This window comes from Condylura cristata, unplaced genomic scaffold (genome assembly GCF_000260355.1).
Source record: "Condylura cristata isolate star-nosed mole 26May11 unplaced genomic scaffold, ConCri1.0 scaffold00006, whole genome shotgun sequence".
Lineage (NCBI taxonomy): Eukaryota > Metazoa > Chordata > Mammalia > Eulipotyphla > Talpidae > Condylura > Condylura cristata.
The window spans coordinates 7,783,512-7,804,304 of NW_004567107.1; the positions used below are offsets into that span (position 1 = coordinate 7,783,512).

Sequence of the window (20,793 nt, forward strand, 5' to 3'; positions counted from 1 at the left end):
CCCCCCCCCACCATGTGCCTCCCACTGGGCCCCAGCTCAGCTCGCTGTCCTGGGCTCGCAGCGGTTGGAAATACCCACACTTCGTTTGGCAAGTGACCTGGGCAGGAGATGGTCAGCAGGTGAAGCCCTTTCCTAAAGTATCTCGGCCACACTGGCATACTGGGACTGGGATTTCACTGGAATCCATCTGTGCCACCTGGCGAGAAAAACCTTGGCTTAGAGTCCAGTGGGACCGGGACTCTGCTGGGGACCTGGGCCAGCCCCCACCCTCCCATCGCCACCTGCCCTGAGTGCCAGGCAGGCCACACGCTGCAGCCCATGGTCACCGCTTCCCTCATTCCCTCCCACAGAGGCTGGAGCTGGGCAGGGGCGAGAGAAGCCGTGGGATGCCGGCGGCCTTGAGGCTCACTCACCCCTACAACAAGCTCTGGAGCCTGGGCCAGGACGACATGGCCATCCCCAGCAAGCACCCAGACACCTCTCCTGAGAAGCCCTCTGTCCCGCTTGGGAACTCCCTGGCGCTGCCTCGCAGGCCCCCAAACCGGGACAGCATCCTGAACCCCAGCGGCAAGGAGGAGGCGCCCACCCCCACTCCGGGCAGCATCACCATCCCCCGACCCCAGGGCAGGAAGACTCCGGAGCTGGGCATCGTGCCCCCACCCCCAACCGCTCGCCCCACCAAGCTCCAGGCTGGCAGTGCCCTCGGTGATTTCTCAGAGCGGGAAAGGCAAGCCCTGAGCCCCGCTGCGTTCCCGGGGCTCCTCCCCGCCGCCCGAGGCCAGGGCCCGCCCGAACTGCTCGGGCCGCTTAACCTGGCCGCAGGGGCTGCAGGTACAGGCAACGATGCGCTGCTGGCCCTCCTGGACCCACTGAACACCAGCTGGTCGGGCAGCACCCTTCCACCAGGCCCTCCAGCCCCAAGTATAGCCACCTCGTTCACCCCCCAGTTCAGCTTTCCCCCTGCGGGAACCCCCAGCCCATTTCCACAGCCATCACTCAACCCCTTTGTCCAGTCTGTGCCGGCGGCACTGCCTGCCACGTCCCTGGTCTCCACACCAGCCAGGCCTTTCGGGGCCTCTCCTGCCTCCCTGGGGCCAGCATTCGCACCCAGCCTCCTGCTGTCCAGTTCCGGCTTCTGCGTCCCACATAGATCTCAGCCCAACCTGTCTGCCCTGTCCATGCCCAACCTCTTCGGCCAGATGCCTATGGGTGCCCACACCAGCCCCCTGCAGCCCCTGGGCCCCCCAACAGTCGCCCCTTCGAGGATCCGAACGTTGCCCCTGGCCCGCTCAAGTGCCAGGGCCGCTGAGGCCAAGCAGGGGCGGGCCCTGAGGCCTGGAGACCCCCCACTCCTGGCCCCCCGGCTCCCCCAGGGCCTGGAGCCTGCAGTGCAGCCCTCTGCTCCTCGAGAGGCTGGAGACCCCTTTGAGGATCTGTTACGGAAAACCAAGCAAGACGTGAGCCCGGCCCCGGCCCCGGCCCCGGCCCCCGGCTCAGTGGAGCAGCTCAGGAAGCAGTGGGAGACCTTCGAGTGAGTGGGCGCCGAGGCGAGGGCCAGCCGAGGCCCGAGCACCACGCACCCCCCGGGGGCCGGGGGCCCCGGGCCGGCCAGCCCTCTGCTTCCCCTGCTGCTGTTTCTGCCAGGTTCTCCTGGTGGGAAGGGATGGGGCCCCTCCCCGCTGCCCCTCCTCCGGTCCACGCTGTCCATGGCGGGGGTCTGGCCGCTAGAGGACACCACTTCTGGGCCGGGGGCTGACCCAGTTACCGGGGCCTCGCCCGCCCCTCCGTAGGACCCCCTATTGGGTTTTGCACTGAACGCCTACTCGGTCTGGGCCAGTGACCCGCAGGCCACGTGCTACCCACTTCCCCTCTCGGCCTCCCGTGCCAGCCCGGCGCGGCCCTGCGAACCCACGCCGCCGCGGGGGCTTGGAGTTTGAGGTAAGGAACCAGCCGTGGGCAGGAGGGTCTACCTGGGGGCATTTCTGATGCTCTCTAGCAATACATACACTCGTTCTTTCAGGAGCCTTCACCCCAAGCCCCAAAGTCCAGTTTTTCCGTCCCGGGAGAGACTTGGGGGCTGAGGCTAGTCTTGGGGCCCCCGGTGATAGCCAAACCCAGCCCCAGCCAGTCCTGCGTGGGACTGGGAGCACCAGCAGGCTGGGTCTCCCTGTGGGTGCGGCCAGGGCTGGCTCGGTCGGGGTGGGCGGGAGCCGAGAAACTGGAAGCCAGCTCCCCGGAAGGCGAAGCTTGAGGCCTCTTGAGGCCTCGCTCCGACGCTTTCTGGGTCCGGAGTGGGCTGGGGCTCGAGGCCTGGCGCAGCCACGGGAGCACACAGATCGGAGGGCTGCTCGCTGCCTGGAGGCACCTTGGGGGAGGGGCGCTGCCTCGAGATTCCAGCGCCAGTGCAGAAATTCCCGAGGCCAGCGTCACCAAAGCTCAACTGAAAAGTTTTGTTATTGTTTCTTTCATCTTCTCCTTTTTACTTTATTGATTTGATGAATCTTGAAATCGACTCGTTTCAATAAAGCAAGTTAAAATATGGCCCTGCCATTTAAGAAAACAGCCATCTGAGACATGCAGGAAATTGTGAGCATTTGGGCCTGATTTCTCATTTCCTACTTGTGTCTAACAGGCAAGGGGTTCACTGTGGGGCCCTCCGAACCCCGGGGATCCTCACCAGTGCCCGGGGAGCTCTGCGAGGCCTGGCCCCGGGGCTTGCTGACTGGGTTGTGAATCGCGGCCAGCCCAGCACACGGCCCTGGGTGGTGGTGTCTCTCCAGATCCCAGCGCACCTTCCCCTGGCTGCTCCGGAGCTGTGTCTCGTCTGGGTCTTTGGGTGCCTCGGACACCAGGTGTTTCGGCAGATTCCAATCCCACACACCCATGCTGAGCAGACCCCCGAGTCCCAGCATGGGCAGGGTATGCCACAGGTGCTGGGGGGCCCAGGAAGCAGAGCCCGCAGGGTGCCTGTGCTGGGCTGGTGACCAGCACACACGGTCACACGGCCACGGCTGTCTCTTCACTTGCTGGATTGAATTCACAAATTCGCAGATGAAGTGTGTGTGCGTGTAATAGTCTCCCTGGAGAGAAGCTCGGTAGCCCTGTGTCCTGGAGAAGCCTGCAGGTGAGGCGACCTCAGCTGTCTTCAGCACTTCCGGAAAGGTAGCCTGTTCCCATTCAGGGCTCAGAGACCAGCTCAGCCTTCCCACCCGCCCACCCCAAGAAGGACGGGGGGCACATCACATGCCCACACAGGCCTGAGGGGTCCACAGAGTGGGGCTGCAGGTCCTCGTGGGTGTCGAGTGTGCCCAGGCTCCAGACTAGCCCAGGGGACACCTGGAGAGTTGCCCCAGGGGCCTCACTGGCCAGGCCACAGCCTCGGACCTGACCCCCGTTGGCGCTGGTGCGGGGAAGATCTTGACCAAGCACCCGGGTGGGCATTAAAGGCGCCCAGCCCCCACACACACTGGCTGCCCTGAAATGAGGGGCCCTGGACCCTTAGGAGTAGGGAGAGGAGGCTGACACGGGACTCCCTAGGGGAGGAGCTCGCTCTTATCTCCACATTGGGGTGCACAGAAAGTCTGTCTTAGGAGTCTGCAGCGAACACAGTTCTGTGACATCTCTGACAAAGTGACCAAGGAGCCAGCCACGGCCGAGTTGTTCCAGCTGGCTGTGTGCCCCGCTTTCCCAGTTCTGGAAGGAACTAGGACAGGTGGCTCTTCTACAGGATAAAGACCAAGCAAGCCCCTCACCTTGCTCTGAGCATCCTTGCTGTCCCCACGCCCCACCCCTGCTTCAGATTTGACTCCTGGGCCCCTGGATGCAACCAGTCATCCTCCAACCTCCCAGTGGAAAGGGGGCCTTGGCCTCGGCACAGGCCGGAAGACACGGCCCCCAGGTCAGGGACAGAGAGGCCCGTGGAGCTCCGGGAGGCAGGCTGGTGCCCCTGGGGTCGGCGTCTCCAGCAAGCTAATCCCGCCCCTTTGTGTCGGCCTGCAGGACCAGCCCTGACACACAGGGGGCGCCAACTCCGAGGGCCTCCAGCAGACCCGTCCCAAACCTCAACACCCATCTAGAGGCGACTGGTTGTGGGTGGGGGGCAGAGGGCTGGCCTTCAACCTCACGCTGCCCTCTGGCCTTCATGTGCACCCGCAGGGAGATGCCTCCTCCTTCCCTCTGGCTAGAGGAGACAGCCCGCCCTGCACCAGCAAGGAACAGCAGACAGTGCAGCACAGCTCTGCCCCGCTGCTCCATCCAGTCCACCGAGCCTCACAAGGGCCCGTGAGGTAGGGGGCTGCTTTCCCCGTCCTGCAAATGACAGGTGCTGAGGGAGGAGGCCGTGGGCCCCGCAGACCACCCCAGACCACTGCTCCAGCAAGCGGGTCAGCCCGGGCACCAGCTCGGGCACTGGGCAGGCATACCTGCCTCAAGGAGCATTTGTTCTGAGATCCAGGAGCGCACCGGCCTCGAGCTAATGGCCTCCCCTGACTGCCCTCTAGTGGCTGGGAGAAAAGCTGGGGGCCTAGACCTTGAGGCAGCCCGCCCCTGTCTCCGGCCTAGGCCCCGTCTCCTGGGGCACGTACTGCTTTGGGGCACCCTGTAAGGGTTGTCCCCACAACTCAGCTGCCCCAATGTGGGGTGGCAGCACCCACAGGAGATCACGGGCCCTCACAGCCGACATGGCCACACCCCCGAGTCCTGTCCAGAACATTCACATGTATCTGCAGATGGGCAGTCCCAGGCCTGCGAGCACCTGTGTGCCCAGCTCTGGGCGAGACCCTGTAGGTCCAGAGGTGACACCCCCACGGTGGGTCCCTGCTTCCCTGAGTGTTCCCCTTTCTGTCCACCTTGGGGCAGAGGCACTCCCCCCACCCCCACCAGCAGAGGAAGTCCTGAGGCCTACAGTGCCCCCTCCACGCCTGGGAGAGGGGAGCCACCTTCCTGAGGCCCCCGGGGGCGGCCTCTTGAGTCTCCGGCCCTCGTGGGTGATGGAGCTGGCGGCCAGGCGAGCCTAGATGAGTCTCTCCTCAGGCGGCACCTTGAGGACACTGTCCATCTCCAGCCGGGCCCCAGCCACCTCTTGCTGGCTCGGACTGTAGGTGCCCTCTGACTGGCGGCGCTTTCGGGCGGCTAGGATGCCTGAGAGGAGACCCAGGAGGAGCAGGAGGAGGCAGGCACAGGCCGCAGGCACGGCCACCTCCAGCAGCGGGAACGGCAGCGGCAGCGGCAGGCCCTTCTGCAAGACACCAGCGTGAGACGGTCCAGGCCCAGGCCTCGAGGGGCGAGAAGGGCACAAGGACGGGCTCCGGGGACCAGCGCTGGGAGCAGGCCTCCCTGGAGGGAGGGGTGGCCTGGCCCAGCAGGGTGCGAGCAGGCGGGGCGCTCAGCCGCCTGCAAGGGATTCCCGTCCACAAAGGACGTCTGGCAGGGGCAGAGGGAGCAGGCATGCGAGCAGCCCGCCTGTCACCCAGCGTGTGTGGGATTCCAGACTCCTACATTCTGATGACACCCTCAAGGATACCCTCACCTGCATGGCTCAGCCATCTGGCCTGTCCCCCAAATTCCCAGAGCACTGTGTTGAATATTAGGTGAGAAAACAGGCTTTCGAGAGGGTGCGAACCAAGCTGGTGCTCTCCTCCCCCCAAGCACCCTGGGCCCACACCACGTGGCCAGCCTCGAACTCCCAGTGCCAGAGGCCCTTCCTGCACGGCTGGCCAACGTGGCTCCGTGCCCAGCCCTGCCAGCCTGTCTGCCCCCCCACACTACCAAGCTGAAGTGAAGGGGGCTTGACCCCGCCCATCCCAAAGGAGCCTGGGTTTTTAGGGTGTCTGGGTGGAGACCCAGCTTAACCCCCATCTCAACTGGCACAGCGCCGGCCAGGGCTGCAGTGGGGCGGCCTCACTGGGCTGATGGTGCCATCAGAACCTGCCTGCCCCCACACAGCCCAGCAGGAGACTCGGCAGGCTTGGAGACCAGCCAAGGCCCACCCCATCGCAGGCCCCCCAAGATTCTACGGGCTGGGAATTCTGAAACCCCAGCGCCAGGGGACCAGGCGGCCCATCAGCCCACTGGGACCAGCACCCTGTCCTGCAGAAGGGTCCTGGGGAGACACGCTCTTCCCAGCCCCACCCCTGAGCACTTCTGGGGGAGCTATAAAGCCATTTCCTCCCTTGTCCTGGGAGGGGGACTGGTGGGGCTGTAAAAGTCCTACTTGAAAGGAAACATTCCCCAGAAGCAGGGGGGTCTGTGGGTTTATGACCCGGGCGACCAGAAGCCTGTGGAGATCAAGGCTGCCCCCCAGCTTCCTGCCCGCAGCCCTCCCCCAGCACCCACTGCAGACCCCTTGGCCGGCGGCCTGCTGGGCCTGCTCACCTCTCGGCGGGGAGGGGACCTACCACCTGCTGACCCTCATTACCCAGCCTCTCCTCAGTGGGCCTCCCTGGGGCCTGGGGTGACCTTCACAGGGAACCAGCCTGTGCTGGCTCAGAATCCTGGGTACCCCGATCTCCTAGCCTTAAGATCCCAACTCAGCACCTCCCCCCCCCCCCCCCCGCCAGAGTGTACCAGGCTCTTGTTTTCACCAGCGAAAGCCCACGGAGTCAAGACCCTGTGAGCCCAGGTGGGCTTGGCAGAACCCAAGTGACCCTCTCCAGCCCCCAGGGAGGTGGTGGCACACCCCACCCCGGCTCCTGGAGAGAATGTGCTTCCTGCAAGGGGGAGCAGCGTCTCCTCTCCCTGCTGCTCCCCCAGCTCCCAATGGCTCCACAGTCCCCCCCATCATCTGCTCGAGTAGCAGACAGGCACCCCCCTTCCAGCACTGCTCACCACCACTTCGCAGAACTGGCCCGAGAACCTGGCGCTGCAGATGCATTCAGACACCCCACGGGCCGCCCGGCAGGTGCCCCCGTTCAGGCAGGGGTTGGCCTCACAAGGGACTGGGCACCTGGGGAGGCAGAAAGGGGGGGCTGAGAAAGCTGTTCCCCACATGCCAGCAGCAAAGCCGCCATCCACTGCTGTCCTGCCCAGTGACGGGCTCTAGAGCTGAGCTCCCGGGCCAACCTGCCCAGCACTGGACAGTGCTCCACCCCGCCCCTGCACCTGGCGCCTGCAGAGAGGCAGCTCCGGGGTGCAGGTCTGTCTGGGGTGAGCTCAGACTTGCACTCCACAGCCTCCCGATGCAGGGGGGCTGAGGACAGAGGGGTGCTAAGAGACACCCTCCCTCCCCGAGGTGAGCACGTTACAGAGGAAGCCCGGGAGGAACAGCCTGGTGGAGGTGGCACGGGGCGCTGGGGAGACAGCGAGCACTGAGAAGGTGAATGGGGCTCCACACCCCACCTCGCCTGCAGCTGCTCCCCCAAGTCCTGGGACCCACCTCTGACCAGCAGAGCCCTCCGGGCAGGTGCAGTTGGCAGCCGGAGACCCGCCCTCGCAGGGGCTGCCACCGAGGCAGGTGAGGTTCCGGCTGCACTCCTCCGGTAGGACGGGCGACCTGAGGGCGGGGCACAGAGGCACAGAGGGAGTGACCCCGCGGCTCACTCAGCCAGATGCACCTGCTGCCCGCACCTCTGCCCTGTCCTGGAATTCAGGGCCCAGGGCCCGGGCCCAGTCAAGGGCGTGGAAGGGAGGGGCCGAGGCTGCTCCAGCCCCACCCACAGCTCTGGGCGATGCTCTGTGCACCCCGGTGGGCGGGCTGCAGGGAGCCTGGAGGTTTTCCTGCAGACTGGCTTCTACTCCCCACCTCCCATGCCCAGAGGCTCCTTAGAAGGTCGAGTTTATCCGAGGGGCCTGGAGTTTCTGGCCACCGCAGAGGACTGTGGCTCCCATCGCACAGCTGAGGGCTGCAAGGCTCGGAAGAGTTGTGCTGCCCTGGGACCAGTCCCGTGGCTGCTGCCTGCCCCCAGACTTCTTGGCCACACCCTGGCCTCTAGGTCCCGCGGGTGGGCGGCTGCACCCCCTCCCCTGCCTCCTGAGGTGGCCCCTGCGTCCTCACCTGCAGCGTGCGCCTGCGAAGCCTGGTGGGCAGCGACATTCAAATCGACCGTCCGGGAGCCCGTGGCAGCGGCCACGGGCGCAGGGTGCGGAGCGACAGGGGTCAGCGCGGGCCTCGCAGCGCGGCCCCTCCCAGCCCGGGCCGCAGGCGCAGGCGAAGGCGTCGAAAAGGTCACGGCAGGCGCCGCCATGCAGGCAGGGCGAGGGTGCGCACACGGGCGAGCCGCGGCAGCCCAGGCGCGTGGCTGCTGGCCCCGGCCAGGCCGAGAAGTGCTCTGCATTGCCCGCGGGTGCACCGGGCCGCGGGCGCGCCAGGGGCAGCGGGAGGCCGCCGAGCGCTACGCGGCCCAGGCAGCCGGTGAAGTTCTCTGCCAGCAGCACGCGCGCAGCGCCGGGGCCGCGCAGGAAGTCCAGGTCGCCCGCCTGTCCGCGCAGCGCCACCGGCGTGGCCGCACTGTCCAGCCACAGCAGCCAGCGCGACCCCCCAGCTGCCGGGCGTTCCATGGCCAGGCGTACGCGGTGCCAAGCGCCATCTGCCACGCGCGGCCCTGGCGCTGGCAATACTGCGCCAGGCAGGCCGTGGCCACTGCGCACGCCCGCCGCCAGGGAACCGTGACGCACGGCCAGCCAGACCGCCGCGTGGGGACCGGCGGTGGCACGCAGCAGCCCCGCCTCGGTGTCGCGCGTGCGGAAGGCGATGGAGAGGCCGCTCATGGAGCGCCCGGATGACATGTTGTGACCGCTGAATTCTGCTGGGGGGCCCTCGTGGAACGTGGCCTCGGCCACACCTGCGGGAGACGGGGCATGGGGCGTGGCCTACTCTCACTGGCTCCACCACCACCCCATTTTCCCAGCCCATCCCTAGTGGGGGGGGGGACACACACATCCCGATGGTCCAACCCCAGAAACCAGCCGGCCCATCGCTACTACTGGCTGAAGAGACCTCCGCGCCAAGTTAACCCAGCTTGGGTACCCACCGTGGGGCTGCCCAGGGCAGACACTCACAGACAAAGCCATCAGGAACCTCCTCGCAGGTGGCAGGTGGGAGGCAGGGCTGACCAGGACACCACAGCTGCTGGGCACACGTGGGCCCCGTGAAGTTGGCAGGGCAGGTGCAGTGGAAGTCATTCCAGGTGACAAGGCAAGTCCCGCCATTGAGACAGGGGTCAGGCTGCCGGAGAATCGGGCAGGGACGGGCTCAGCCCCGGGGCTGCAGCAGCGCCACACCCTCACTGCAGTGGGTGGTCCCCAGGCGCCTCCCGCAGCCTGCTCCCTCCGCCCAAGCCAAGCCAAGAAAGTAAAGAACGTCCCCATTTTACAGGTGCAGAAACCAAGGCTCAGAGATGATGCCGCTTGCCTGCATCACCCAGCCAGGTAACAGGAGTCAGAGCTCACACCCAGGGCTGGTGCTTAGTGCACGAACCCACAGGTGTCCCTGTCCCCAGGCCGCTCCTGCAGAAGGGCGTGGGCAGCCGGCCCTGGGCCTGGGCCCAGCGTCTCTCAGAGCAGGACTGAGGCAGGGGCTGGAGTACCCGGCCAGAGCGCACAGGGCCGGAGAGGAGACGGTGTAAATCCTGTGGGCGGCTCTGGTGGTGGCATGCTGGACAGACACTTGCTCTGCTGCCCCTTTCGCCATAGGACACTCCAACCCCCAGAGACACAGGGCAGACGTGAGGAAGGACCCACTCATCCTTCTGGGCACTCACGCTGCACATGTCCTCGGAGACGCAGCCCGCGGTGAGGTTCCAGGACTGCCAGCTGTCCAGCCCGCTGGGCTGGCTTGAGTTCCCCAGCGGCGGTGGAAAGAAGGGGAGGTGGAGGCCACTGAACCGCAGGTCCTGGAGGCAGCCACGGAAAGGGCCCCCCCAGGGCTGGGCATCGGCGGGGGGCAGCCTCCCCCCGACGTGCACCTGCCGCCCCAAGCCCTGCAGCTGATCAGGCAGGAAGCTGAGTGTCACCAGGTGGCGGAGTCCGTCATCCCAGCGCCCAGGGAGCACCAGAGGGGGGCTGCCCTGCGCCTCGGCCCGGACCTGGCCCTCACTCAGGAACACCGTCAGAAGAGCGGCAGACTCGTTGGTCAGTTGAAGCAGCAGACCGGCAGCTTCCCGGGTGCGGAGGAAGAAGGACAGGGTGAGATTGGGGCCTGGCAGGTGGTGCAGCTGGAAGGAGGCAGCGCTGGGGGCGCCCCCCCAGCCAAAGGTGGCCGCGGGAAGCTCTGTAGGGAGAAGGGGCAGCCATGAGCCACGCGGCTGCGGGCAGGCGCAGACTCAGGTGATCCCTTCCCACTGCTCACCATCCGCGCAGGTGGGACCGAGATAGGGCCGGGGGCAGTCACACTGGAAGTGAGTCCACAGGTCCTTGCAGGCCCCGCCGTGGGCACAAGGCAGAGACTGGCACTGCTCCCGGCGCTCACAGCCCAGGAGCACGTTGCCGCCAAAGTCCCCAGGCAGCAGCAGGTGGCCGTCCACACGCACGTCCTGGAGGCAGCCTGCAAAGGCCGCGTCGCCCAGCCGAGCAGAGCAGGGCCCGGCTGGCTTTGGGGCCACGGAAGCCGTAGGAGCGGGGGCCACAGGGCTGGAGGTGACACAGACGTGGGCTGGGCAGCCCTCATGCCACAGCCGCAGCTCCAGGACTCCGGGGCGGTGGGCCACCTCCACTCGGTGCCAGTGGCCGTCATTTAGGGCTGGGCCCGGCAGCCGCAGGACGACCACGGTGCTGCTGTGGCTCTGGAGTGTGGCCTGGAGCGTGGCTCCTGCCAGAGCCAGCTCCAAGCTGTTCAAAGGGTCCGTGCGAGTGGCCAGGGCGCCCTCAGGAAGGGTGGTGCGAAATCGTAACGCCACGCCCAGGGGGCCACCAGACGGCACCTGTGTCTGCACGGCTCTCCCAGCCTCCACGGAGAAGGTGGTATTCTGGTCGCACAGGAGTCCATGGGTACCAGCCGGGCAGCGGCAGGTGTGACCGTGGACCCCAGACTCAAAGGTGGGGACGCAGGTGGCGGCCAGCGGGCACGTGTGGTCCTGACAACCGGTGAGCCGCACGGAACAGTGGTGCCCGCCCCAGGCCTCTGGGCACCGGCAGCTGTAGCCTGCCACAGCGTCGTCGCAGGCCCCGCCGTGGAGGCAGGGCTCCGACAGGCATTCGTCCACGTCTTCCTGACACGTCAGGCCTTCGGGAGAGACCAGGCCGGGTTCAGCTTCCGAGGCCAGTGCAGTCTGGACCCAGAGCTCTCAGGCCTCTCGGGATGGGGAGCCAGCAACCACGCCAACTCCCAGGCCACTTCTGAGGCCCCGAAGTCCCTGGGGCTGGGATGCAGGATACCCCTCCCTCTGCCATGGCTGGGAAGTCCCTTTGCCCTGTGAATTCAACCCTCTAAACGCTCGACCCCCCTGTCTCCTACCTGCCTCTCCTGCCACGGCAGCACACCAGGCCCGGCAGCCCTCTGGGATGCAGCCTGCATCCTTCAAAAGCCCGTCTGCCATCCGTCCCGCCAGCAGCACCCAGAAATCAGCTCCTAAAGCTTCACCTGGCCCAGTTTCTCTGCTGCCTCAGTGCCAGGCCCTGCCACGCTGCCAGTCTCCACCCAGCTGCCTGCAGACCCCAACCTGCCCGTCTGCCCGTCCAAGCATTTCCCGGACGCCCTGTCTCGGGGCCCTTCCTACTGCTCCTTCAGCCTAGAGCGTGGGTCCGCCCCTTCCCTTTCAAGCACCTGCTCATCCTGCAAAGCCCGAATGCAAAGAGCCAGTCCCCTAGGAGACTCTCGGACTCCAAAACGGTGTCAACCCCAATTCCCAGGCACCCCAGAATCGTGTCTGAACAGCTGAGATCTCCTCCAGAGACCCAAATGTGTCCTTGGTGCTCAGCAGAGGGCTTCTACAGACAGTGATGAGAGGGGGTGCAAGGGGGATGGATCTGCTGCACTCCCAGAGACCCCCGGGCTCTAGCTCCTCCCCGCCCCTCTGCCCTAGGACCCCCCACCTCATCCTTCCTGCAGGAGTTCCCTCACCCAGTGCTGTGGTCCCAGAGGGGGCCCGGGGGCCACAGCCCAGACCCAGCTCTGCAGGGGCCCCCACAACACAAGCAGGGCCTCCAGGATCTGCATCCTGGCCACTGCCTATGCACACAGCACGGGCTCCCTCTGGGACAGCAGCACCCCCCACCCCGCATGAGGTGCCAGCCTCCATACCTGCCAGGAGCCCCAGGCCCCCCAGGAAGGTCCACAGAGCCCGCAGTCCCATTGCATTTCCCACAGACAACAAGAGCAGTGGGCGGGCCCCAAAGCTGGGGTGACCTCCTTCAGAACCAGCGCAGGAATGCCAAGCACTGGCCTCCCCCACATCCAACACAGCCCAAAGGGAGGACGAGAGCAGGCAGCCTCTCAGCTCCACTGCCGGGGCCCTCCCATTCCTGACCTCAGAGAGCTGACCTCCAGGTCACCCACCAGCTGAGCTCAGCCTGGGAGGAGCAGGAGGTCGACACCCGTCTCTGAAACTGTCGCCTCATCTGCAAGAGGGGAGCTTAACACCCTACCTGGCGGGGCATGGAGGACGCCAGGTGCGCAGAGCTTGCTCTGCAGGCAGAGCGTGGGTGGCCACGGGCGCAGACCCCCAGAGTTCACAGCACCCAGGCAGGACTGGGGGTGGATCTCAGCCCACAGGGGTGGAAGATGGATTTTCAGGGCTCTTGGAGGTGGGGACCCTGGGTCCTAGCATTTTGGGGTATGGGTGAGGGTAGGGAGAGTGCTACCTCCATCCCCTGCACAGAGGTGCCAGTGCTCAGGAAGCGGCTGGGGGGGCTGCTGGGGGGGCAGCTTCCAGTGGAATGCAGGCGGCTGTGGGGGTGCCGCAGGCATTTCAGGGGAGGAAGGGCCACTCTGAGAGCTGAGTGTGGGTGGCGCTCCTGGGGCTCGCTAGCATCTGCCTGGACGGTGCCCGAGGTTCTGGACAGCACCTGCTGCACCCAAGGCAGGGACAGGCTTTCTCACTGCACCTCCTGCCTCACAGGCGGAGCTCCCCAAAGGTCAAGTGTGTCCTGCAAACACTGTCTGCCAGCTGCGGTAATATGCCCTACCCCGCTGGTCCCTGCCACCCCCAGACTGCCGCCCCGCCCCTTGATGTCAGATGTCTGGGGTTCTCCCTGCCCCTCACTCTACACTGTCCCAGGCAACCTCAGCCACCCTGGACCCAGCTGCCAGGGCTACACTCCAGACCCCAGTCTCTGGCTTCAGCCCGGCCCCTCCTCTGGACCCCTGGCCCAGGGCCACCAGCACTGACCCTGGCCCCTCCTTAGGGTGCTCCCCAGACACTCATGGACACCCATCATCACCCAGGATGGAAACTCAGCCAGCATCCCACGAGCCTCCCATCATACCCGGAGTAACCCCAGGACCTGGAGCGTGCACCCCAACTCAGCCCAGCTAGTTACCTCCAGTCCCAGCTCCAAAGCCCCATCCCAGCTCAGTCCCTCTTAGCTGTCACCCCGGCGACTGAACCCACCTTCTCCTGACCACCCAGTCTCCCATCAACCCAGCCTCCACACAGGGCATCAGCCAGAGGCACCGCTGGACCCCAGCCTCCCAACCCTCGCCGGGCCCTGTTCCCAGGCACCTGCATATCCATCTGGACACTGGCACCAGAAGCCGTTGGGCAGGTCCTGGCAGTGGCCTCCGTTGAGACATGGCCGCGAGGCACACTCGTCCACATCCACCTCACAGTCCTCCCCTGCAAGAGGCCCGGCCGTTGGCATCACTGCGTGCAGCCGCCTGGGGCTGGCAGGACCCAGCTTCTAGCCAGGGAGACTGAAGCCCAGAGAGGGGCACTAAGGGGTGGGGCCCCATGGTTCCGCCCGGGCACTCCTCCCCGAAATTAGGCCGCCCAAGCATCTGCTTCCCAGGGAGAGGGACGGCGGCTCACCCTCGAAGCCTGGAGGGCAGTGGCACAGGTAGCCTGCCGCGTGCCGGAAACTGAAGGGGCCCAGGAAGGCGGCCTGGTCGCCCCCATAGAGAGCGGGGTCTGAGCGCTGCAGGCACTGGCCCCCGTGCTGGCAAGGGCCCGTGGCACACTCGTTCTCGTCCACCTCGCACCGCGCGCCACTGTAGCCTGGGGGCGACACACAGAGCATCAGGTCACACAGAGTCCCCGGGCGGCACCCTTCGCCTGTGCCCGGGCCGTCAGCATAGAACATGGCGCCTCCAGAGGGGAGGCCGGGCCACCTTGAGGGGGTCGGGATGACCCCGAGGCAGCCTCCATCTGCCTCAAAGAACGTATGGCTGCGCCCTTGGCACGCGCCAGGCCCTGCCCCAAAGCTTAAGGGGCGGACGCCCCGACGCCTGGACTCTTCTCACAATCAGCCCACAGCCGGGGAGCAGCCGCGAAGCCCCGGAACTGCCAGCAGGAACCCAAGCTCAAAGTTGCCCTCGGGCGCACACGCCGGCGGCGGCCTCGAGCGCGCGCATGCGCCACACGCGACGCCAGTGCACGCACCTGGCCAGCAGAGGCAGCGGAAGCTCCCGAGGCCCTCGAGGCAGGTCGCGTTGTGTGCGCAGGGCGCCGACGCGCACTCCAGCACCTCCAGCTCGCAGCGCGCGCCCTCGTAGCCCGTGTCGGCACAGTCGCACCGGAAGCTGCGGCGGGACGCGCAACCCGAGCTGAGCGCGCAACGGGCCGGGCCCACCGCCTGCGCCCCGCTCCGGCCCCCAGCGCCCTTTCTCCCGACCCCCGCGGCCTCCTCACCCGTTCACCAGGTCGTGGCACGCACCCCCGTGCGCGCAGGGCTGGCTCTGGCACTCGTCCAGGTCGAGCTGACAGCTGGCGCCCCCATAGCCCGGGGCGCACACGCAGCGGTAGGAGCCCACGCCGTCCAGGCACGACCCCCCGTGCAAGCAAGGCGCTGAGGCGCACTCGTCTACCTCCTCCTCGCACGTCGTGCCTGCGCAGGCCAGAGAAACCCACACGGAGGGGAACAGCCTGAGGAGGGCGAATGAGGCCGAGGCAGGCCCACCCGACCAGACGCCAGCTCCGGGCAGTGACAGGAGTGCCAGGTGAGGCTCTAAGAGGGATTCTGGTGGGTTCACCCACAGGGTTTCCTGCGTGGGCAGTGGCAGGGGAGCAGGAGGAAAGACATCCTTGACCCCAGCGCACAGGCGCCTCACCCCTGAGACAGGGCTGAAGTCAGCACCACATAAATGAGGGCTGATGTGGCTTCTGATCAGCTCAACAGCTGGGAAGCACTGGACCCTGTGAGAGCCAGAGCCAGGATCTTGGCCTGGGAATGGGAGTCAGGGGAGGCTTCTTGGAAGAAGAGTCTTTTGAGGATGAGGACGTGCCTAGACTGGGTTGGAGCCATGCCAGCAGGTAGAAGCCTGAAGGCAGCTTAGACTGATGAACACCGTGGGCAGGGGTGTGGTGCCATAGGCAGGGCGCATGGAGGCTCAGAAGCAATGACAGGCAGAGCTGGAGAATGGGGGGCAGGCCGGGGTAACGGTGACACATCCCGAAAAGCTCAGTGACGTGGTGCTCGGTATATCTGAGCAGAGTAGGGGGGACCCTCAGGGAGGAGGAACATACTCTGGGGAGGTGCTGGAACAGGGTAACCAACTTGCCCTGGTTATTCCTGCACTGTCTTGATTTTAAACTGAAGGTCCTGAATCCCCAGAACCCCAAAGTCCTGGGCAGAGTCCAGCCGGCTTAGCAGTCCTCGGGCTCGAGCTCAGCCATTGGACCTATGCTCGCTGAGGGCCCCAGGGCCCTGCCCACAGAGGGTTTGGTCACGGGGGGCCAGCAGGCTCCAGTGGAACTTTCCCCTCTCCTGGCTCAGTAATCACAAAACATGGCTCCTCCTTCCTGTGACCCCTCACTTCTCCCCCCTCCCCCACTCCCACTCTCTGTGCCAGGGGGAGCCAGGTCCTGGCGGCCTGGAATCCCAGCCTCCCCCGCCTGGCCTGGAAGAGAAGGAGGAGGAGAAATGAGTCAGAGCAGACGCTGCCCCCTCACATCCACAACTCGCCCACAACGTGTGGCTGACCCGGCCTGAGCACCACGCAGCCACGCACACCTCTGCCCCTCTCGCGTGGCACTAGCATAACACATTTCAGGGCTCAGACACCTGCAGTCCCAGTCACCGGGCCCTTTACCCCCCCACACACACTGCACCTCACAACTGCACCTCACAACGACATCCACTCGTGCAGACTCGGATGAGGAAGGTGCCTGCCCCCAGTTTCCAGAGTCTCTAAATCCGTTTGCCCCCACCCAGCTCCTCACTGAGTGCGTCAGTGCCCTGCTCTGAGACGCCCTCGGTGCCCTCAGAGAGTTGCCCGCATGCAGGGCTGAAACAGAAGCTGGTCTGTCCACACTGCAGGCTCCGACTGCCCCAGCCCCAGCGACAGCCTGACGCCCAGGCCTGTGCCTGTGCAGCCTCCTGCCCCACCACCAGGCAGCCGCTCGGGGGGGCTGTGGCTGTCCAGGGAGTACAGGAGAGACAGCCGGCCGGGGAACGGTACAGTCTAAAGGACACTGCGCGTATCTCGATCTCAGTGCTGGAGCTCTGCGGCCCCCCAGAGGGGAGAACCCTGTCACCTGCACCCCGGGAGCCACCTGGGTGTGCATCCTCTAAAAACCATCCGCCAGACCCGCTGCAGGTCTGGAGTGGAGGCTGGAAATACTGCCCAGACACGTCTGCGTTAGAGCAAACTGAATCTGCTCTCCAGTCCTGCCGGAGGGGCCTCGGGCATCTCCACCCGGGGGTCAGACAGTTCTCCAAGGGAATGAATCAACTTTGCTGGTGCCGGTCTCGGGCCCAGCTCTGTGGCCGTGCTGGCATGGACACGCACCCAGAGCTGCCCTGTGAGTCTGGGCAGCTGTGAGTCTGTACCCAGCCCCCGGACGGCTCTGCCGAGAGCGGCCGATGCGGCAGAAGGGCTCCTCCGTGCCGGAGCCAAAGCTGAGTGGGGACCGACAGGCCTCCTCGGGCGGCCGGGGCCATTACCTGCGTAGCCCAGGGGGCAGTGGCACTCGAAGCGATCGGCCAGGTTGAGGCAGGTGGCCCCGTGGCGGCAGGGCCGGGACGCACACTCATCGATGTCCAGCTCACAGCGTGGGCCCTGGAAGCCAGGCACACAGTAGCAGCGGAAGCCGGCGGGGTGCAGACCCTGGGGCACACACAGAGCGCCGTGGTGGCAGGGCCGGGCGGCACAGCCCTGGGGCTCCGCGGGCCTGCAGAGGTGGCCGCCACTCTCCGTGGCCTGACACTGGGTCCCCGGAGCACAGGGGGCCGAGGCACAGGCGCTCGGGGGCTTCGGGGGCTCCGTGGGCACCGTTCCTGTAGAGAGAGGAGACTGGCTGGGCAGGGGCTGCCCAGACCCCCCCTCCCACACTTGCCACCCCCACTCCCACTCTCTGTGCCACGGGGGAGCCAGGGGTCCTTCCTGTGACCCCTCACTTGCCCCCTCTCCCCTGGAGAGTGGATCCTGTGAGAGCAAGAGCCAGGATCTTGGCCTGGGAATTGGGAGGCTTCTCGGAAGAGTCTTGAGCGTGAGGGCGTGCCTAGACTGGGTTGGGGTCATGCCAGCAGGTGGGAGCCTGAAGGCAGCTTAGACTGATGAATACTGTGGGCAGGGGTGTGGTGTTTTAGATTAGAAACTGAAGAGTTTCAATCAGATGATAATAATTAATAGATAATTATTAATGGATAATAGATAATAATCAATTAATAGATAATAAGTAATAATCACACCTGGAACTGGGAATTATTTCACGGGGCATCCCCGTGGTGGGAAACAGGCCCAGGGGTGCCCGGCCCCTGGTGGCACTCACTGGCCAGCACCCCTAGAGGGTCCCCATGGCCCTCACGTCCCCTCAGTCCCTGGGGCCAGGCACTACCACGCCCACTTTGCAGGAGAGTAAATCAAGGCTCTAGAGAAAAAGTGAGCATCTGCACCTGGGGTCCCGCACAAGGAGTACCAGGGCAGTCCTCAGCCCCTTGGGGAAGGGGTCCCCTCCAGGCTTCCCTGCTCCCTCCCAGGAGGCCCAGGAGAGGGCTCCTCCCCCTGCCTCCTCCAGCCTCCAGCTCCTGCTGGGGGTCTGGAAACTCCATCCTGCCTGAAACTGGAGATGGAGGACTTCAAAGGCAGCAGCAGCCTGGGCTGGCCCCTCTCCCCCCACCCCACCCCCTCTTCCGCCCCGCCTGCAGGTCTGGGAGCTTCTCTGGGGATCCCTCACTGTCCCCTCCCAGCTCCCAGGCAGCCGGGGTCAGGCAGTGGGCAGGTACCTAGCGGCTCCTGCAGCCCCTGCCTGCTCAGCTCCCTCCGTGGGTCTGCTGGCCCCAGGAGAGCCTGCCTCCTCCCGCCCCGAGCCTGGTCCCTGTGACTGGCATAAGAACTGGCCCTGGAAGGAGCCCAGCCCCCGGTTCAGATCCTCACTAGCCCTGAGACCTCGGGCAAGTCATTCATTTCTCCTACTGAGCCTCCATTTCCAATCCCAACAGGCAGTGACAGCAGTACAGGCCTCGTCGGGTGTGGAAGGATTCAGAGCCCCAGGTGTGAGCGGGCCACCCCTACCGGAACCCAGTAAGTGATGGGGGAGGGGCAGCAGCCCCCACCTGGACCCCCGTGGCGCCCCTCCCCCACCTAGGTTGTCATCCAGACACTAAGCAGGCGGAGCAGCTTCAGGCCCTGCATCTCTCCTCCCCCACCCCGGTGGAGACCCCCAGATAAGGCTCTGCAGCCTCTCAGGCGTCACATTCACATTCCAGCAGGCTGGGTTGCCCACTGCTGCCACCCCCACCCTCCCCAGCCAGGACCTACTCGGACATACCGGCCCACGGCGGGCAGCCCCATCTCCGAGGTCCCTTGGCCCCTGGGCCAGTTCAACGTGGGCGCCCCCTCCTGAGATTTCCGGGGTGGGAGGAACAGACGCAGGTGGGTGGCCAGGGTGGGCAGAGCATGTGAATCGCCATCTGGCCAAGATGATTCTGGGGGGCCTTGGAGCCCACAGACCTCTCCATCCACAGTTGTCTTTCCCAGCTTGGGGCATCCAGCCCCACCCCTGCTCCGGGGCCTGGCCCTGTAGGCGAGGTCAGGGGCCTCCAGTCCTCTCTGAGGGCTTTAAGGGCAGCCGGCCCATCTTTCTGACTCGGGCCACTGGAGCTGACCGGCTCAGAGCCAGTCCTCAGGGCTAGGCGGTCTGGGGTGTGCAGGTGGACAGTGGCAACGTGGGATCTGGCATCCGGCTTATCCCTGGAGTGGGAACAGTGCCTGCCTCTGGTGTTGAGTGACCCTTGCTGTGGTCAGGTGATGCAGGGAGCTGCCAGCGCCGCCTGTGTGTGTGTAACCCCAGTTCAAGTGTCCATGTACTGCAGGGACTCGCAAGGACGTTAGTGGCCCGTTTACAGTTTGAGGAAAGTGAGACTCAGACATGCAGGGCTTCGCAGGCTCGCGGCCAGGGTGGCTGGAATCCAAACCCAGGTCTCTCGGCTCCGGAACTGCACCCCGCCCCCACCCGGTATCCGCATTCCCCAGGGACCTGCGCTAAGAATGCAGACCCCGGGCCCCGGCCAGGCCCAGAGATTCAGCACCGTCGGGCCTGGGGTCTGAGAATCCGCTGCAACACGCTCCCTGGGGATCCCCGAGGCTTGGGGACCCCGGGCCTCGGGCGCTCCGTCTCCCGGGAGCGAGCTGGGGCGGAGAGGTGAGGCGGAGGGGCCGCCCGGTCAGGCTCGGGGCGTGGCCTGTTGCCGGGACAACGAGGGGCCGGTGCTTATCTTTACAAATCCCCCCTGACCTCCCAGGCAGCCGGGACGACCTGGCGGGAGGATTAGCCGACACCAGCCCGTCCCCTTCAACCTGCTGCTGGCCCAGGAGGGCCCAGAAAGTGCTGCGGGACGAGAATTCCTCGCGGGGGATCATTTCTGTCCCCCCCCAGCACAGCCTGCTGGGCTCCTACTGAGTGCACCGAGCAGCCCCGTGCGCACCTGCCTCTTACCCCGCGATTACCTTGATGCCAAGCAGAGTTTAAAAGAAAACTTAAGCTGTTCTAATTCAGGGATGTTGATAGACTTGCCTGGGATCAGCCATGAAAAAGTGGGAAGTAGACTGTCCCAGATTTCTCTCTCTCTCTCTCTCTCTCTCTCTTTAATGTGTGCAAGGGCTAGGGTGTTAACCAGAGGTGCAGGGCGAGTAGGGGGGTGAGAGGATTCAGAGACAGAGTGGGGAGCAGAACAGGCAGATGGACTGAAACACTGCTGAGGGGAGCAGTGGAGAGTCAGGAGAGGTCTGCTGAACGGTGAGGGTCAGCTCCCTGATGGAACTCAGGCTGCAGTGGCTGCCAACAGCTCCATAGCGCTGAGGGTCAACCCCTTGCGCCCCCCCCCAGGCCCTCCCCCAGGTTTCTGGTCACAGGTGTGGCCTGCAGTCCCCCCTCTGCAAACTATAAGGTGCCGCTTGCCTTGTCCTGTGAGTGGAGTCTGGGAGGCCTGTCCAAGGATGAGGACCCAGGTACCCCAAGGACGGGGGACTCAGGCTGGGGCAGTCTTCCTGTCAGTCCACCCTGCCTCCTGGGTCCCCAGAGCCCCCCACTTCCCACACACTCACATGGGGCCTGGAGGGATAGAAAATATTTCTCCGAAGCAACTTGAAATTCAGAAGCTACAGGAGTTTCTGGCGTCTGGGGTGGGGGGGGCAGGAAAAGTGCTCACTGGGAGCACAGTCCCCCCAAGGAAATGACTGAACCCCAGCAAGGACCACCCGGCAGCAGGCGAGCACTGAGTGGTGGCCGAGCCAGAGAAGCTGGACTGCTCTGTAAGGAGAGGGTC

The 20,793-nt window shown here is 65.5% G+C and overlaps 2 protein-coding genes across 2 annotated transcripts in view; one reads left to right on the forward strand and one right to left on the reverse strand.

The window, feature by feature from the left end:
- Positions 1-3,134, forward strand: part of DENND1A (DENN/MADD domain containing 1A) — a 414,277-nt gene extending 411,143 nt beyond the window's left edge. The window contains exon 24 of the mRNA XM_012721213.1: positions 351-3,134. Coding sequence (XP_012576667.1) covers positions 351-1,535 — 1,185 coding nt within the window. The 3' untranslated portion in view covers positions 1,536-3,134. The remainder of the gene's footprint in view (positions 1-350) is intronic.
- A 1,809-nt stretch (positions 3,135-4,943) lies between these two features.
- CRB2 (crumbs family member 2) overlaps positions 4,944-20,793 on the reverse strand; it is an 18,333-nt gene continuing 2,483 nt past the window's right edge. Inside the window, exons 2-13 of the mRNA XM_004677357.2 lie at positions 16,972-17,304; positions 14,718-14,913; positions 14,469-14,608; positions 13,899-14,084; positions 13,593-13,706; positions 10,283-11,155; positions 9,696-10,204; positions 8,995-9,160; positions 7,991-8,777; positions 7,373-7,489; positions 6,826-6,943; positions 4,944-5,236 (exon numbers count right to left, since the gene is read on the reverse strand). Coding sequence (XP_004677414.1) covers positions 5,012-5,236; positions 6,826-6,943; positions 7,373-7,489; positions 7,991-8,777; positions 8,995-9,160; positions 9,696-10,204; positions 10,283-11,155; positions 13,593-13,706; positions 13,899-14,084; positions 14,469-14,608; positions 14,718-14,913; positions 16,972-17,304 — 3,764 coding nt within the window. The 3' untranslated portion in view covers positions 4,944-5,011. The remainder of the gene's footprint in view (positions 5,237-6,825; positions 6,944-7,372; positions 7,490-7,990; positions 8,778-8,994; positions 9,161-9,695; positions 10,205-10,282; positions 11,156-13,592; positions 13,707-13,898; positions 14,085-14,468; positions 14,609-14,717; positions 14,914-16,971; positions 17,305-20,793) is intronic.